General features: G+C 50.7%; 5 protein-coding genes across 5 annotated transcripts; 2 read left to right on the top strand and 3 right to left on the bottom strand.

Annotated features, from left to right (window-relative positions):
* Positions 1 to 600: 600 nt before the first annotated feature.
* On the top strand, positions 601 to 1,817 carry CCMA1212_006903 (Aldo-keto reductase; the record flags this gene model as incomplete). The annotated part of the gene is made up of 4 exons (XM_073704093.1): positions 601 to 1,046; positions 1,103 to 1,513; positions 1,574 to 1,702; positions 1,769 to 1,817. 4 exons carry the CDS (start codon positions 601 to 603, stop codon positions 1,815 to 1,817), a joined length of 1,035 nt encoding a protein of 344 aa, XP_073557422.1.
* Positions 1,818 to 3,247: 1,430 nt separating this feature from the next.
* Positions 3,248 to 5,123, bottom strand: CCMA1212_006902 (uncharacterized protein; the record flags this gene model as incomplete). Its single annotated transcript, XM_073704092.1, has 2 exons — positions 3,248 to 4,286; positions 4,354 to 5,123. The coding sequence occupies 2 exons, from the start codon at positions 5,121 to 5,123 to the stop codon at positions 3,248 to 3,250; spliced, it is 1,809 nt and encodes a 602-aa protein (XP_073557423.1).
* Positions 5,124 to 7,760: 2,637 nt separating this feature from the next.
* Positions 7,761 to 9,028, top strand: CCMA1212_006901 (Endochitinase 2; the record flags this gene model as incomplete). The annotated part of the gene is made up of 2 exons (XM_073704091.1): positions 7,761 to 8,876; positions 8,939 to 9,028. 2 exons carry the CDS (start codon positions 7,761 to 7,763, stop codon positions 9,026 to 9,028), a joined length of 1,206 nt encoding a protein of 401 aa, XP_073557424.1.
* Positions 9,029 to 10,851: 1,823 nt separating this feature from the next.
* Positions 10,852 to 11,823, bottom strand: CCMA1212_006899 (uncharacterized protein; the record flags this gene model as incomplete). The annotated part of the gene is made up of 1 exon (XM_073704090.1): positions 10,852 to 11,823. One exon carries the CDS (start codon positions 11,821 to 11,823, stop codon positions 10,852 to 10,854), a length of 972 nt encoding a protein of 323 aa, XP_073557241.1.
* Positions 11,824 to 14,128: 2,305 nt separating this feature from the next.
* On the bottom strand, positions 14,129 to 14,926 carry CCMA1212_006898 (uncharacterized protein; the record flags this gene model as incomplete). Its single annotated transcript, XM_073704089.1, has 1 exon — positions 14,129 to 14,926. One exon carries the CDS (start codon positions 14,924 to 14,926, stop codon positions 14,129 to 14,131), a length of 798 nt encoding a protein of 265 aa, XP_073557242.1.
* Positions 14,927 to 16,647: the final 1,721 nt, after the last annotated feature.

The following is a 16,647-nucleotide window of genomic DNA, read 5'->3' as shown; positions in this document are numbered from 1 at the left end:
GAATAAGCAGAGACGTTTGAGAGCCGTTTGGTTGGTTAGGAGACCAGGGCTTATATCATCGAGGAGAAGTGCTGGCTACGACACAGTTCATGAATGGACTATGGACTAGCTCTTGGTTAAAGATTGGTATGGAATCAAGGCGTCAAACAACAAACCCGGCCATACTGAAATAAGCAGGCCGGGTCAGAGACCGAAGTAGCTGCATATCCGCACTGAAGTAATTGAATTTCATAGTACGAAGTTGGCAATTGTATCGACTTCAACCCTAGGGTGCGGCACATTCTCTCGACAAGTCCGCATGATGTTGGCGGAGTTTGACGGAACCGCTGTACGTAAGGAGCAAGCGGTAGAATCGACAGCCTATCTCCGGTAACGACCGTGGCCCATCGTCAAGATATACCTAATTCGAGTCCAAAGGATAGTCTTCGAGTCGTCGAACCTAAAGTCTCAGACCGGACTTAACCCATAGCGGGTCGTGTATGAGGCCTTCCAGAGACAAGAGGCAAACGTATATATAGATTGAAATCATTCTCCTCAAATTCCATCTGAATCTTCTTCAATCACATCAAATCGCAGCCTCGCCCCATAAGCCTCACAACAATGGCTCCAGCAAAACTTCCCACCAGACCTCTTGGCCGCAACGGCCCTCTTGTCTCAACCCTGGGCTTCGGCGCCATGGGTCTCAGCGCCATTTACGGACCTGGAGGCTCAGATGAAGAACGCTTCCAAGTCCTCGATCGTGCTCACGAGCTGGGCAACACGTTCTGGGATACAGCAGACGTCTACGGAGACAGCGAGGACTTGATTGGCAAGTGGTTCAAGCGTACAGAAAAGCGTGGCGACATCTTCCTTGCCACGAAATGTGGCGGTGTCTTTGATGCTGCTGGGAGTTTTTCCATTCGTTCCGATCCGGAATACGTGCGACAGGCGTGCGAGAAGTCACTCCAAAGACTTGGTGTTGCTCGCATTGATCTGTTCTACCTCCACCGGCTCGACAAGCAGACCCCTGTTGAGCTTACGATAAAGGCTCTATCAGAGCTAAAAGAGTCAGTGTACTTTGTCTACGTTGTATAGGCAATGTCTGACGGAATCCACTGTATAGGCAAGGCAAAATCCGACACCTGGGCCTCTGCGAAGTCTCAGCCGCCACCCTCCGCCGCGCCCACGCCGTCCATCCCATCACTGCCGTCCAAGTCGAATACAGCCCCTTCGCCATCGACATTGAGAAGCCCGAGATTGACCTTCTCAGGACGGCCAGGGAGCTCGGGGTCGCGATTGTGGCTTACAGCCCCCTGGGGCGAGGCATGCTGACGGGGCAGATCAAGTCTCCTGACGACTTTGCCGACGACGACTTCCGCAAGAGCCTGCCTCGTTTCTCCAAGGAGAACTTTTCCAAGAACTTGGCGCTGGTGGACAAGATTGGGAGCATTGCCGCTGGCAAGGGCGTCACGCCTGGACAGTTGACTCTGGCGTGGTTGCTGGCGCAGGGAGAGGACATCTTTCCCATCCCTGGGTAAGTATCTGCCATGATGTACACGATGGAGAGCGCGGTAGGGGCTGACTGGGCGAACAGTACAAAGAAGGTCAAGTATCTCGAAGAGAACTTGGGAGCTGTCAATGTCACTCTCACAAAAGAGGAAGAGGCAGAGATTCGCAAGGCAATTGATGAGACGGAAGTTACTGGGGGCCGATACTCTGACGCGTGAGTGCAAATCAAAAACTCATGTCTCTACCCCGTTTCAGCGTGGGTGCTAACTTGATTCTTCAGTATGGCAGGTCACTTGTTTGCCGATACTCCGGAGCTTGAGGCCAAATAAGGGACAGCTTTCCTTTGACGACCACAACCATAATGTAATTCTTACTTGCAGAGTAGGTAGTTGGTCCCTGGTGGCCTATGCATATTGAATCATTAGTTTTTCTCTTGGAGAAGGAATTGTCCTGCTTTCCATGTCGTCTCAATATTTGGCACCTCGTGTTCTATCCCTCTGCAGGCCACTCGGTTCTGAGCACCGTAAGCATCTGTCGCCTTGATCTATGGACTAGATGGTCTCTGAACATCTTTTGACAGATTCCAAAAGGCATTTCGAGAATAGCCCCATCCGTTCCTCTCATACTCATCACTTATTGAAGCATTTCTCTTGCCTCCAAGCTCCAGTCGACTGCTCATCGACTGAGCCCGTCGTTAATGAGAGGAATTTTGATGTAAATTCTTGAGTATGTCGCCATGTGCTAGAGGCAAGAGATGGAAAATAGCCGACTTGAATGCCGGACTCTACCAAAGCTACATCTTGTGCTCACCTCATCGACCCACGACCGCCGACATCCACAATCCCTCATTGAGAACCCTTGCTTCAATTTTTGCTTCTACTATAGCATTTAGTGACTGTTGATTTGACTCTTTGGGAAGGAGATGTCAATGGAATAGCATGCCGAAGATATACAACTTATACCTGATGGCCATCATTATTCTTCTCTTCCCGTCTTCCCCTTAAGGCCCAGAGGAGGCGTATCCTCTGCCGAAAAGCCCGTTTTGTCTCTATTCAAGGGATTGCATCTCACTGAGTCGTGTAGCTGGAGCTCACAACATGAACTGGTGTAGGACTCGAGACCAGAGAGTCGGAGGCTTATACCCAGTCATTCTGTTGCATGACCCCTGCGGAAGCTGGCTTTCGATAACCAGAACAGCATATGCATGAATCACTCGAGGCGAAATAGGCGAAACGGGCGATATCTTGAATCCGGCCCCGTTAGAGCCGAGTGCTCAAACTCCGTCCACACAGTCTTTCAATGCCTGATGAACGACGTAATCCGTATCACGAGGTATAGCGAGCATATATACCATTCTGAAAAAAAAAAAAAAAAAGTCCATAGCGCGCATACGTTTTGAATTATGTTCTCGCACTTCTGCCTGTGATACACGTGTCAAGGGCTGATTTTCTCCCGTATTACGTTTTCCTGCACACGGATTGTCCCCCTTGCGCCGTTGGCTTAGGTGTGCCGAATGCGCTTACTGCAGAATGGCACGTCTTACGTAGGTGCTCGAACAGATCTCAATGCACCCAATGCTCACGTATAGACATCAAGAAACCCCAAGAATAGGCTACTATCCATAATTCTGGAATTCGATGTATGGAATAAGAGGAGGCCTGCAGGTCGGTAGTATACACGTGTAGGTTCGATATCCTAACAAACAAATGGTAGCCGAGAGTTTGTACGACAGAGCAGGGTAGCATCGTCAATATCCGCTTCACTGCGCTTCTTCCTTGTCGACTTCCCACAGCCCAGACATAGAGTCCTTCATATCCTGCGCCATCCTCTCCTCCGCCTCCTTCAACTCGTCCTCAAAGCCCTTCCCCCATCCCATGTACTGCCTCCACCGACTCAAGTAAAACACTGCATCAAGCACAAACATGGCCCATTGCGAGCCCAACGCCTGTGAAAAGCTCACTTCGCTATCATCGCGCAAATTCAGCATCGCTGAGCGACCAATCATGCCCAGTCGATTGACGGGAGAATCGTAAAACCGATTGCTGCCTTGGACAAGAGCTAGATTTCGTTCCAGAAACATGAGCTCGCGAGGATAGAGGCCGTCTTCACCAAAGAATGCAGCAGCCTCGCCAATTAGTCGCTCGGATCGTTCTTCGGGCGTTTCATCGGTCGGCTCTGGCTTTTTCGAGTCGCGAGACATGAAGGTGTCAGCCCAGGCATCGGACGTCTTCATGCCCCAGGCGGCTGACACTTCATCGAGTCCTTTCTTGTCACCTGTGAGAAGAGATTTCCAGAAACGAGCGTATTGTCGTCGCAGGTCGTCTGATAGAGACACGTAGAGGCCGTGGTCGATGAGCACAATTTGGGGCTTGCCTGAGGGGAGGCGCCGAACAAACATGTTGCCCGGATGAGGATCGCAGTGGACGAAGCCCCATTTGAACATTTGCGACGAGAAGAGATCGATGACGGTAGTCATCACATCGACTTCATTAAGACCCATTCCCGACGACACTTTGTCAGAAGGATTGTATTGACCGGTGATAATGTCCTTGTCCCAAAGCTTTGCACCATGAATCCATTCAGATGTCAATACGCGCTTCGTCGTCAGGTCAGTGTAGACCTCGGGAATGTACACTCGTGCACTCAAATCGGGGTCGGACCTGACGAGCTCGGAAATCCGCATCGTGTTGGCCGCTTCGTTCTCAAAGTCCGTCTCCTTCATGATGTTGTTCATTATGTAGTCGCCGATGCCTTGGATAGGGATGTCTGTCGTTCTGCCTATCAAGTCACACATGATCCTATAACGACCACCAGTCAGTTCATCTCTATCACAGGAACATGCATGTTTGAGAGCAGGTGGTCTACTTGAACGTCCAGAGATCCCACGACGCCTGCTGCGCCAACTTCCTCTTCTGCACTTTAATAGCAACCTCACGCCCGTCCCTAAGCCTCGCATAGTGAACCTGCGCAATCGACGCAGAAGCCCTCGGCTCCCGCTCCACCTCATCGCCAAATACTTGACTCACGCTGGCCCCAAACTCTTCTCGAACGACAGCCTGGACATCGCTCCAAGATTCCTGCGCAGCGTCGTCAAACATGTCTTTGAACTCTCGCTGGTACGCTTCAGGGAGAGCGGCGCCCTGCACGGCGATGGCCTGGCCGATTTTGAGGAACATGCCGCCGTTGGTCTTGATCATGTCGGCGACGCGCTTGGCGTTGCGGTCGTGCAGTTCGTCGATGGGGACGCGGCCTTGCTTGGGGCTCTTGCCCGAGTGCATCTTGTAGTCGAGGCCGACTTGCGCGAGGGTCGCGTATGCTCGTAGGCTGCGGGTTAGAATGCCTCCCATGTAGTATCTGTCTGCAACAAAGAGGCCGCCAGCTGTCACGCCGGCGGTGGCTCCGAGGCTGATGAGCAGTTTCCAGTACCATCTGAGCTTCTTCTTCTGCGGCGCTGCGACAGTACTCTGGAGTCGGACATGGTAAAAGTTGGGTGACCGGCGTGAAGGGACAATGTGATTGAGGGAGAGCGCAGGATGCAGTCGCAATTGCTGGAATCGTGATGGCAATCTGGCTCGCCGTATCAAGGGTGAGGAGGAAGAAGAAGCAATGGTCTTCAGAAGAAGTCGTGAAGCCATTGTTCTATATGTGGGAAACCCTCTAACAAGAATAGCGAATCGCCATGAAGAACAGCTATGGGCGAAGAAAGCCTCGTAGCATTAAGTCATGGAAGAAGAAGCATTGAATGAATGGGCAAGGAAAGCCATGGTTCTCTCATCTGCCATTACCAAAGGCCACGGACTAATACATGATAATATTACGACATTCGACAATACTTGTAGAATCGCGGCTCAGTCTCTCCTTCAGCCTTTGATCCTCCAGCCGCTAAACTCGAAGGCGACACCATCAAGGCTAATGAATGGATGTGAGACTTGCATACGAATAGTAATGTGGGTTGGCCAATCGGGACCTCGGAGATTGATCGCATCCCGCGTCTTTTGCTGGGGTCGAATGCATCTTTAATGATTTTGAGGCCCTGAATGGCCTCCAGGCAAGTCAAGCCTTGAGTCACCGAATCGCATGTGACACGTTCAATCTGCCTTGACTCATCAGGTCGAGCTCCATCTCGAAGCGTTCTGGTGCGCATATCGAGAAGCTTTTCTTGCCCAATCGTTCTGTTACCTTGCATCAATAGAGGCAAATATTTCCGTTCCAGTCTCGAAAGCGCACGGCCAGTCTCGTCTTTTTGTGCTCATCTTACGCATACAAATCGTACCAGCTGTAAGTCCTGCAGTAAGAATAGTAAGCCGGCAATCATACGTAAAGTCGCCCAACACCTTCATCCTCGTCTGACTAACACGGTTTCCCCTGAATTCTCGCCCTGTAACCATTGTACCAAATCGCACACTCGAGGCCTGTGGTAAACGATTGTCACTGTCGGGTATGGTACGTTTCTCACGCAGCATTACGACCTCCGTGCCTCCCCATCGTGACAATACGCGCCGCTCTCACTTCATCGAACAGTTGTATTTGCCTGTTCTGTTATTATGCTTTCTGGTTTAGTAGCACTTTCTTCGTTCTATCTACTTACTTGTTGATCATGCTCATCGTTTCTGCTCCCTTGCAAAATTCTGCCTTGCAAAATTCTGGATGCCATTGATCCTTGTTGGATAAAAAACGGCCCCGCTGATGTCTCAACGAGGTTATTATCCTTATAGGGATTACTGGTAAAATCCTGTTCAACAATCCTTCGTTATGCGTAGTCAGCCACTTCGTCCGAAGAGTCTGGCGCTCTACCGAATGAGCTATCGGAGCTGCATAGTCAAGAATTTGGACTATGCAGCTCCGATAGCTCATTCGGTAGAGCGCCAGACTCTTGGCTAGAGCCGTTTAGGACAAGGGAGTAGAAGAAGCAAGGTAGAATGCTACTCGTACCTTATGGTGCCACATAAGTCGATGTGTAACTTCTACTACAGATCAAAAAAAAAAAAAAAAAAAAAAAAAAAAAGGATATTATCGTGACTCAGGCGCAAGGTATATTGTTCCATGGGAGTGCCAATCTAGGCTCGTTGAACCTGTTGCAAAAGAAAGTCAACTGTCAATTCGCCGCCCACTTTCGCGATGACCTACGATAGATCGACTACAACTCTACATATAATACCCTCTACGAAGATGGAAATGTTTGACAAGGACATGCCTCGTCCACCCTGTACGTCTTCTTCTCTACTGCTCCTGGATGATAGCATGAAGAACCCCGTGCCCTCGTGGTGTCCCCCACACAGCATCTCATGACAGATGCAGGAACCCTTCATGTCCACAAGGCTCGCTGGCAGGGCGGAACCTGGCACGGGTGCTAGCGCAGGAACGTTGTATCTTGCATCCATCTGGTGATAAGCAGACCTTCAGCGGCTACCGTTCCTGGTTATTCAGACCAGTGTTACAGACTTGTCCCTATCAGGTGCAACAAAATGTGACTTTGCCATGTCAAATGCTGGTTCAGGCGGCTGCGCGGATTCAAGATGCCGTGACACTAACAGACCTTCCTAAATGGGACGACATATCGACATACTATTGAACCGCTGCTCTCATGGGGATTGTGGTATTGTTTCTGAAGCTGCCCAACCGGGAAACTCGATTTGTCTCAATTCAGTCCCTTGTGAGCACGCAGCATGCGCTTTTCAGGTCGGTTCCCATGCGGCCTTAGCAGTCCACGCGCGTATCTTGATAACCGCTTCCATCCCAGTCCATATGAAACCAACCTCAATATACCGCAATCACCTGTCCGCTTCTCCCATCATCTATTCCCATATCAGCAGGACCATTGCCAGCCATGTGCTCTCCGATATAGATATATCTCAGCAAAGACGGGAGCAGAGAGTGGGTCGGTTCATCTCATCTCACCCAGTTGGCGGGTGAGAACCGAATTGTTTGCATGCCCATGTAACGTCGCCTTTTGTGACCGTGTAAGTGAAACAAACAACGTCCTCTCATAGTATACCATTCTCCATAGAGGGCGAGCCAGCTTCTGTAATGGGTATCACTACTCCGCATTTATCCTTGACGAACATGCCGCCGTGAGATTCGGGCCTGCAGGTCATCATCCATCGGCCAGATACTTATATATCACGTCTGTGTCTCCCCGGGACGAGGAGTCCTGTTTCCCAACGCAAACTGTTCAAGAGGCTCAGTGCCATATACCTTCCTTTGGGTTTTCATAACTGTGGCGGCTATTCTTCTCTGTATATATTATACTTTTGTCATTTAAATCATCAAACATGCTGTCACGCACTATCCTTGCTGCCCTCGGTCTCACGACCATTGCAGCCGCCGCTCCCTCGCAAACCCTCAAGACCCGTCAAGCTCCCGGCGGCCAAAACGCCGTGTACTGGGGCGCCACCAACAACGAAAACGACAACCTCTCCACGTACTGCACGGCCAGCTCCGGAATCGACATTGTCATCCTCTCATTCCTGGACATCTATGGCGCGACCGGCAACATCCCCTCCGGAAACATGGGCAACTCGTGCTATGTCGGCACAAACGGAGCCCCCCAGCTCTGCGACGACCTCGCCTCTTCCATTGCCACATGCCAGGCCGCCGGCATCAAGGTCATCCTCTCTCTGGGCGGCGCCGCCAGCTCGTACTCTCTGCAGTCGCAGTCCCAGGCCGTGGCCATCGGCCAGTACCTCTGGAACGCATACGGCAACTCGGGCAACACCACCGTCCAGAGGCCGTTTGGCAACGTCTTTGTCAACGGCTTCGACTTTGACATTGAGCTCAACGCCGGCAGCGAGTACTACCAGTACTTGATCTCGACGCTGCGGTCCAACTTTGCCAGCGACCCAAAGAACACGTACTACATCACGGGTGCGCCCCAGTGCCCCATCCCCGAGCCCAACATGGGCGAGATCATCAGCAGCTCTCAGTTCGACTACCTATGGGTGCAGTTCTACAACAACAACCCAGTGTGCTCCCTCGGTCTCCCCGGTGACGCCCCTTTCAACTTCAACGACTGGGTCACGTTCATCTCCACGACCCCTTCCAAGAACGCGAAGCTCTTCGTCGGTGCTCCCGCTTCCACCCTAGGTGCCAATGGCAATGCTGGTGGTGCAAAGTACTACGCGACGCCTGAGCAGCTGGCCGGCATCGTCAACAGCGTCAAGTCCAGCCCCTTCTTCGGCGGCATCATGCTCTGGGACGCCGGCTACTCGGATTCCAACGTCAACAACGGATGCAACTACGCCCAGGAGGCGAAGAACATCCTTCTCACTGGCACTGCTTGTGGAGGAGGATCCAGCCCGCCTCCTTCCACCACTACTACCAACGTTCCTCCGCCTGCCAGCTCTACCCCGTCAAACCCGGGAAGCGGTTCGGTTCCCCAATGGGGCCAGGTGAGTCTTTCCATATCATATGAGCTTGCAAGTAAACTTGAAAGCTAATGAAGGTTGGATAGTGCGGCGGTGACGGTTACACGGGTCCTACGCAGTGTGTGGCCCCCTACAAGTGCGTCGCTTCGAGCGAGTGGTGGTCATCATGCCAGTAAAAATGAGGTGACAGGAGAGAGTTCCAAATGTATATAAGACGTCGGCGTCTGTATATAAACGGATGAAAGAGAGCGTATAAAAAAAGAAACTCTTGTTTGCAACGAGATAGGATGCTCTAAAAGGATCAAAAAAAAAAAAAAAAAAAAGAACCGCCTAATCTCAACCGGTGACTTTTTATAGGAAGAGCCCGATGCGGGGGTCGAACCCGCAACCTTGAGATTGCATCAGAACGTGTTCTCGATTAAGAGTCTCACGCTCTACCGATTGAGCTAACCGGGCCAGCTTGATTACGTAAGCGGTTTTCACCAATCAAGACGCCGGTTGAGCCCAGGCGGCTCGGTTGAAAGTAACGGATTTCTTTGATTTTATAAACCTGAAACCAACCTGCCTGTAAGGAAATTAATGGCTCTTATTCAAGCTGCTTGCAGTCGGCCGAGTTTAAGCCCAGGCGATCTCTCAACTCATACTTGATAGTGTAGTTACTATTTTGGGTCGCAAATTAACCTCTTACAAGATACTCTACCGAGCTATTCATCTCGTCTAAAGATGGCTCACTTGCAGGAAGTGGGCTCAAGCAAGCTTCACAGAATCAACTGGATATATAAGTCTCCTTCATATCGCTCCTTAGATAGCTAAGAGACCCATTGTTAACAGAGTCCAGATCAGAAATCCAGCTCTAACCTATTAGCTTGTGACGATCTTGCTCAGCTGCCCTGTCCATCCGCATTTATAAACCCTACGACTACAGGCCACAGCAGCTTATAAGTGTTGAGAAGGAAGGTATTACTGGTGGTGCCGGAAGGTCCCGGATAGGCGTACCTATAAAAGGTCGCCACTGCTGCTAGCGTTACATCACAACTTAGCTTCATACATCATCACAATAATTGACTGCGTTATTGCTCCTCTTCTGTTCAACAATAAGAACGATCGTCGGCAGGAATCAACTGTTGTTCCTACAGGCCGCCTCAGGCAGGGCCGTCACAGTAGCAAAGAAGATTGTAATAGCCGCCATGTTTCCGGAGTAGTGCTGCTTCGAAACATAGGATAGGTGGTCCAAATAGAAAACTACCGTCGGAGGAAATGAGGGGACTCGGGAGACCTGCTACCCCTGGCAAAGTGTCTTCGGTTTAGGTCTTCCCAAGAGTACTATACACTCGTAGAAGCTCATTTAGTGTTCCAAAATGAGATCATCGTCATTAGACTGCTCGGGGATTACATAGCGTCAAGTTGGTCATGTGTGTCTGGAAGATCTTCATGCCAAGTCCCGCAACCACAAGCCGCTGAATCTGCCTTTTTTCCCCTGAATGCAAGATGTCAATTAGGTTTGTTAAACAAGAGAAGGAAAAGGCGTATTCTGGAAGTCACATATCGTCATTTGGACATATGGGTTGATTTTGAGATATGGACACTCAGAACAATTGAAGCTGGAATTCGTGTATCAGTTTATATATCCAGAGTACAGCCAATGGTACAATGGAAGAAGATCGGTCGGTCACTGTTCCACCTTGAGTCTTGGTAAGAAAAGCAACAGCTCTGAAGCGTTATAGAGATAGCAGCAGAGTCTGTTACTAGGTATAGAACGGTCGGCGCCACCAATTGATATAGCATTTTTTTACATCTAGAGATCCATGGGCAATGCCTGAATAGGCCATATACCAAAAACACGAGAAGGCAACTGCATCAGTAGAGAAGAAGAAGATTCCTTGGGCTCGTAATGTCAAAGCCATGGGTTGGGGGACGAGGCAGGACAAACGTAACGCCTTTTCGTGAGAAGGTCAATCATTTGTATCGGATAATATCAACTCCCCATTTCGCTCTATAATTAATAGGACCATTTACCTACATTGAATACTCCTTTTGGCGTCTGGTGGGTGACTTTATAGAGACCACATCGCCGCAAGCTATTGGCCGTATTCCACACTCGCTCATACACATCTAACTCGTGTCCTTTTCTCTGGGGGCTGCCTAGGCTCGTGAGCACAGCAAGCCATTTAGAATTCTGTAAATCCACTCCTGGGCCAAGATCTTTGTAACACGTGTATCTGATGTGTAAACTACGATCGTGAAGCTCCAATATACACTCAGCGTCTGAGTGGCATATTGTGCAACTAACGACCTGAGCATATTGTCCATGAAAGTTACTCCATTTTTCGCTTTCATGGGACGTACACCGCGGAGGGTAGTTCGTAATATGTGCTGATACCTCGACCATGCCATTTTGAATCGCGAATCTCGGGGTAGAGATGGTCAAACTCTGATGGGGGCAGGCAGTGAAGGATTCCGGTCGATTGTCATCCCCGCGGCTTTGGTAACAGTGCATTTCCTGCTTTTGCAAAAAGCCGCCGTCATCAAAGTAGATCTCGCTGGACCAGCTGTAGTCCGTGCCTCTTTCAGAGGTGCATCTATCTTCAAAGGATAATTCTGGAATAAAGGCTCTTTTCGTGCCAGGACTCAGTTGGCCCCGGATGCAAGCTAGGTGATGCATGGAGAGATGGTAGGCCATGATAGAATGGATAGGCACGAGCGTGAGGGACGATTGCAAGCCAACCAGCGAATCCTCGGCTTTGAGATCTCCAGTTTCTGCCATTCTCAAAGAGAATTCTGTCGATGCTCTAGATTGCTTAGATCGGTGAGAGACGCATGGATGGTCGCGAAGACGGCGATTCGGCGAACGTATTGAGTTATGCTTGCGGCAACAGCCCTGGAGAGGCCCACAGACGCATGGAAGATGCGATGTCGCGTGAAAGATGGTGTCTTCGGGTACTGTAGTCACTTGTTGATATGACGGCGGCATCGTCTGGATAGAATCGCCATCATGGCCAGGAGCGTTATGCAGGATGGGCTGACTCGGCTGGGCTGGCTGACCTCGAGAAGTAAGGCGTTCCTGACGGCGTCTCCGCAGGTACTCCAGCAATCCCAATATTGGTGCCAGCATGACAGTAGCCATGACAATAAAGAGGTTATTCATGAGTTCTGTTGGAACTGATGATTGGAGGCTGGAAAGACCTAGGCGAAGTAGCTGTAATGCGATGAGAACTGTAACGCGAAGGATTCTCTTCGATGTTCAGAGAATTAAGTAGCGATCCAGCCTCAAGTAGGACCACAGCCGCCTTTTGTAACTCAAGGTTCTTAGTTGATCGGCTTTCGTCACTAAACCTTATTGCCCAGCCATGGCTGAGCCTTGCTCCGTGATCTACAGTTACACCGATAGAACCTTTTAAGGTACTTTGATATGAGCCTGGTCTTCTTTCTCGCTTCAAGGCTATTGCCGTTAAGAACCTAGTGCATTATATCGATCAAGTCTCGGTTACGTTAGTCTGTGGCATCACTTGGTGGCTGAGTGCTTAAAGACAGAGGCATACTTTGACACAGCCTCGAACCGGATGATCAAGCGCCATGTAGCACTTGAGTCCCGGGTCCGCGTCTCGCACCTGCTTTTGACGATTCGCCTTGGGCCCCGAGTCGTCGGGAGGAAACCTGATAATCTTTCGTGCCTAGGCCTGGCCCTGTAGCGTCATCAGCAAGACTGTTTAAAAGAAACGAGGTGACAACGTGAACCGACTTGATGGCATTATGTGCATGTCACTTTACAAACATCGCTAGAGGCCCTACGTCCGAGTGCATCTTCGCTTTTGGCACTGCGGTCGAAAGTGTGAGGGTCGCATTCTTCATCGTCTCGTTTGTGATAGACGATGGAGAGACTCTTGACGACTTCGGCGCCAGGCTGAGTGAGGAAGCTCGATTGATTCCCCAAGTTCATCGACCTCGTTCGCAACTGTTATACCAGGTGCTGTGAGTATGGATACGTATATTAGCAATGCTGGTTTGTGGGCCTCGGCTCTGCTCACTTCTTCGACGATGAGAGACGTCTTCTCGAATCAGTAATTCCTCGATCTCGGTCTTAAGCCGGCGCGTGGCATTCTGTATCCCCTCGCAGTATATAAGGGGCATGAAGACGCCGACTATGCCCAAGAGAAATACGCCCAGTCTTCTTCGCGTGTGGTTGATCTTGTCTCGGCCCTTCCCAGTCTTTCCTCACTGGGAAAGGTAGAGAGAGGTTGACCAAGAAGAGCCGGGATCGCTATGCCCGTTGTCTCGTGAATTACCTGAGCTAAGAGTCCCTTGTCGCCAAGCTTCCAGCCTTCCTTGGTAAAGAACTCGACCGTTTGTGGGGCAAGGAGCTCTTGAAGAGTCCAACCGCGAGTGAACCATCTAGAAACGGGTGCGAAGTAAGCAGTCAACATCGGTCTAAAGTACCTATAACCGAAGCACACGACAATAACACACCAAAGCAGCTATACTTGCCTGCTATTCCGAAAATCTATTTCGCATCGGGATTGTGGCGGCGAATCGCTATTATGATCATAATTGGCGATTGAAACATCCGAGAAGTATACATGACACCGAGCAGCATTTCTGTACCAACGGAACATTGAGTTGATGGCCTCCGACAGCTTAATGCTGTTTGATTTGTCGATGCAGCAGCTGTCCACCCAAAGGTGCCTACATTGCAAGTCAAGCGGTTCCGTATGACGACAGGCAACCGCCAAGCGCGGAATTTGCCAGAGCTTTTCAGCTGCAGGTCCAAAGGCACGATCGACTCTTTGTTTCGGCTCAGCTGTGGAACTCCAATTGCCATCGTTGTGCGTTAACTCAGCTCGGGTCAGGACAAGATGTGCTAGAAGTCTCGCGCCGTCGGGACACCCAACAGCAATCGCGGCCCAATGTCAGCACCGCAAGGCCGGATCTGATCTGCTTGAGGCCCCTCTCAGTTTGCCGCAACGTCTCCATCCCTAGGTAACTGTTCACTTTGTTACTGGGGCCGGGGGGCTTAACCATCATCGGTAAACATACCGTCATCATTTCCTCGGCACTTGGAACACTAGATCATGGTTACAACCTCATAGTCCAGTGATGCCAACGCCTTCGAGCTGTTATCCAGCACGGCTAGGCAAGCCTCCAGAAACGTGGGCCTTGTTTGAGGCCTCAGCAAGTAGCATCAAAGGCGCCGCTCGACCAGTACAGATGAAAAGATTCCTCATATCAAGTACGATCTTGTGATCTGATCGAAGGAGACAGACTGAGTTATTTCCAAATGTTTATGCCTTGGTGGCGGTAATGCGCGCACCACCCAGCTCGCCGCCAGCAAACAATGCATCAATAGTATCGTAGAACAAAGTAAGCGGTGCCGCGGTAGTCCCCCTTTGCCTGTTGCTCACTGCCCGCTCATGCACAAACTTGGCCCACTCCTCCGTCATATCCTCAAACTGAATGTCCTTGAACCCTGCCTTTGCCAGGTCGGAAATGTATCGATCGCGGCTCGGTAGGTATGGGCAGGACGCGATGTTGCGCAGCTTATCGCTGACGTCTTTGCTGAGCGTTGTCCGGGCGAAGTAATCCTCAATGTACATCTTGCCTCCTGTCTTGAGGGCACTGGCTGCCTTGCTGAACAAGGTATCTCTGTCGGCGATGTGCAAAATGCACAGAAACGAGATGACGTGGTCTACAGGAGCATCGAGGCAGAGTGTGGCAAAGTCGGCGTTGACTGATCGTACGTGCTCAGAGAGGCCATTTCGTTGAGTAATCAGCTCGGCGAGCTGATGGATTTCGGGCTGAAGCTCGACTCCCGTGACATCGACACCATAGTGCTTGTTCAAGTAGCGACCGGTGGCACTGAAGCCCGAGCCGATGTCGACGACGGCTTGACCAGGCTTCAAGTCCAATGCCTCGGCTGCTTTCTCCAGGGCGGCGTCGCCCAGGTAGTGCATGCAGTCAAAGTCTGCGGTGTCGGCGAGTTCCCATGTTGGCTTGCCGTCGAGGGCGTCCAGGCTTCTCTTGAACCTCTCCAGATGGTACAAGGCTGCATGACCGATGTCAGATGTGCTGTTGTCGCCCATGCTGTCACAGAAGGATGCGGTTGATGGAGAGGAGACTGTTGCAAAGACGTCAGACGAAAGAAGATGATTCGGACGTTGAAGCTGTGAGCATCTGGCGCAGCTACGAGCCGAAGAATGTCGAGGGTTGCTACAGAGCATCTACCTACCGAAGACATTAATCTAGTCTTAAATACACCGTAAATGTAGGTATACCCAACCAATGCCCAAGGGCAACAGGTATCTGATTGGTACTACAATCTACCCGTCTTTGGCCTCGGCTCGAAGCATAAATCACCAAGGTTTTGAGGAAATGTTTTTCCGGCGTCTTTGTTGCGTTGAGAACAGCAGCTCGTGTAAGATGACCTAGTACATGCTTTATGTAGGTAGGTACATGCTCTTCCATTGCCTTGGGATTCGGGCAAGCCAAAGTCGGCTGTCGTCCCCGGCTTCTGATCTGCCACTCACTCTCTTCATCAACAACTAGCCAATGATTATTGCCGTCGGCATCGAGATCCGAGGTCGTCAGCTTATACGCTAGAGCTTGTGGAGCCCCGAGGGCCGAGATGGGCATCACAACTACCGGCAAGTTCCCGCGCATGAGCGAGATGGGCACGATGCTACAGTTCGCAAAGACTTTCAATCAAAAGCCAGAGATTATTTCGATAATCACGGAGCCGGGGCAGCGAACCGACGGATTCTAACCAGGGACATCTGCCGTGAGGGCCGTGAATAGCATCATGAATGGTCCCCGCCATTCTCGGCCCACTGCGGTCCGCGCGGGGGCTTTTACATGCAAGATGGACCAGATCTGGGAGTCCATCACAATGCATGCTTCTCTCAGCAGGGTTCAAAGAGTGTCGTTATGTGCACGGCCCTATCTTCGGTTACCAGAGGCATTATGTGGTAGGCGATGGTGCTCTGGATTGTGTGTCCGAGGCTCGCATACTTCCCACCAATGTCTGAGGAGCTCCTTGAGGAAGACGATCGCCTATGATATCGTCCCGAGGCCATCTGGAGATCCCTGTGATTAAGGATGTAGTCATCTACTTGCCCAGTGGCCGGCTTCAAAGTCCTCTTACAGACGCAGCCAGCTTCAAATATATCTTAACAGACTTCTGATTCTGCACTGAAAACGCTTATTCATTTCTCCCTCAGCACTACTCACGTGAACCTATGTAAACTTGGTCTTAACCGATGCGCCGGGGCTTCGCATACCAACGATCGGAAAGATACGCCCCGTGATATTCTCAAACGCAATACCTATGACGTCCTGTCAGTAACTAGGTGTGAGGGCTTGCTGTCCGATTTAAAGGTACGCACCGAGATTCTGCCCGTTCTTTGTAAAGTATGCGTTGCCCTTTGATTGGTCAATATGGCAGGCTATCACGTCGCCCGTCCCATATGTCACGGAGTATGGTTTGCCATCCGGGGCATCCCCTTCGTGGAAAGCTTTACCGTCATCGCTGTGGTAACCCCATGAAATATCATCCCAGCCAGGCATTTGATTCCGGGGTGTCAGGCTGGTACCGAAGCCTATACCGATGATGCTATATAATGAATGCGTAAGCGACGAACAAGAAGAGTTACTCGCAGCCAAGGGCGAGCGGTGCCGCTTGTGTGCTCTGTAAATAACCTTACCAGTCTTCTCCTTCATCCACAATTTCCATTTGAAAACTGTATTTACCCATAGGCGGTATGGGGTGATCTGCCAGTATCAGGTATGGTGGATATCTCCTCGAAGC

This window comes from Trichoderma ghanense (assembly GCF_004382785.1).
Source record: "Trichoderma ghanense strain CCMA-1212 chromosome Unknown scaffold_8, whole genome shotgun sequence".
In the NCBI taxonomy this organism is placed as follows: domain Eukaryota; kingdom Fungi; phylum Ascomycota; class Sordariomycetes; order Hypocreales; family Hypocreaceae; genus Trichoderma; species Trichoderma ghanense.
This window is presented reverse-complemented; position numbering and strand designations above follow the sequence as displayed.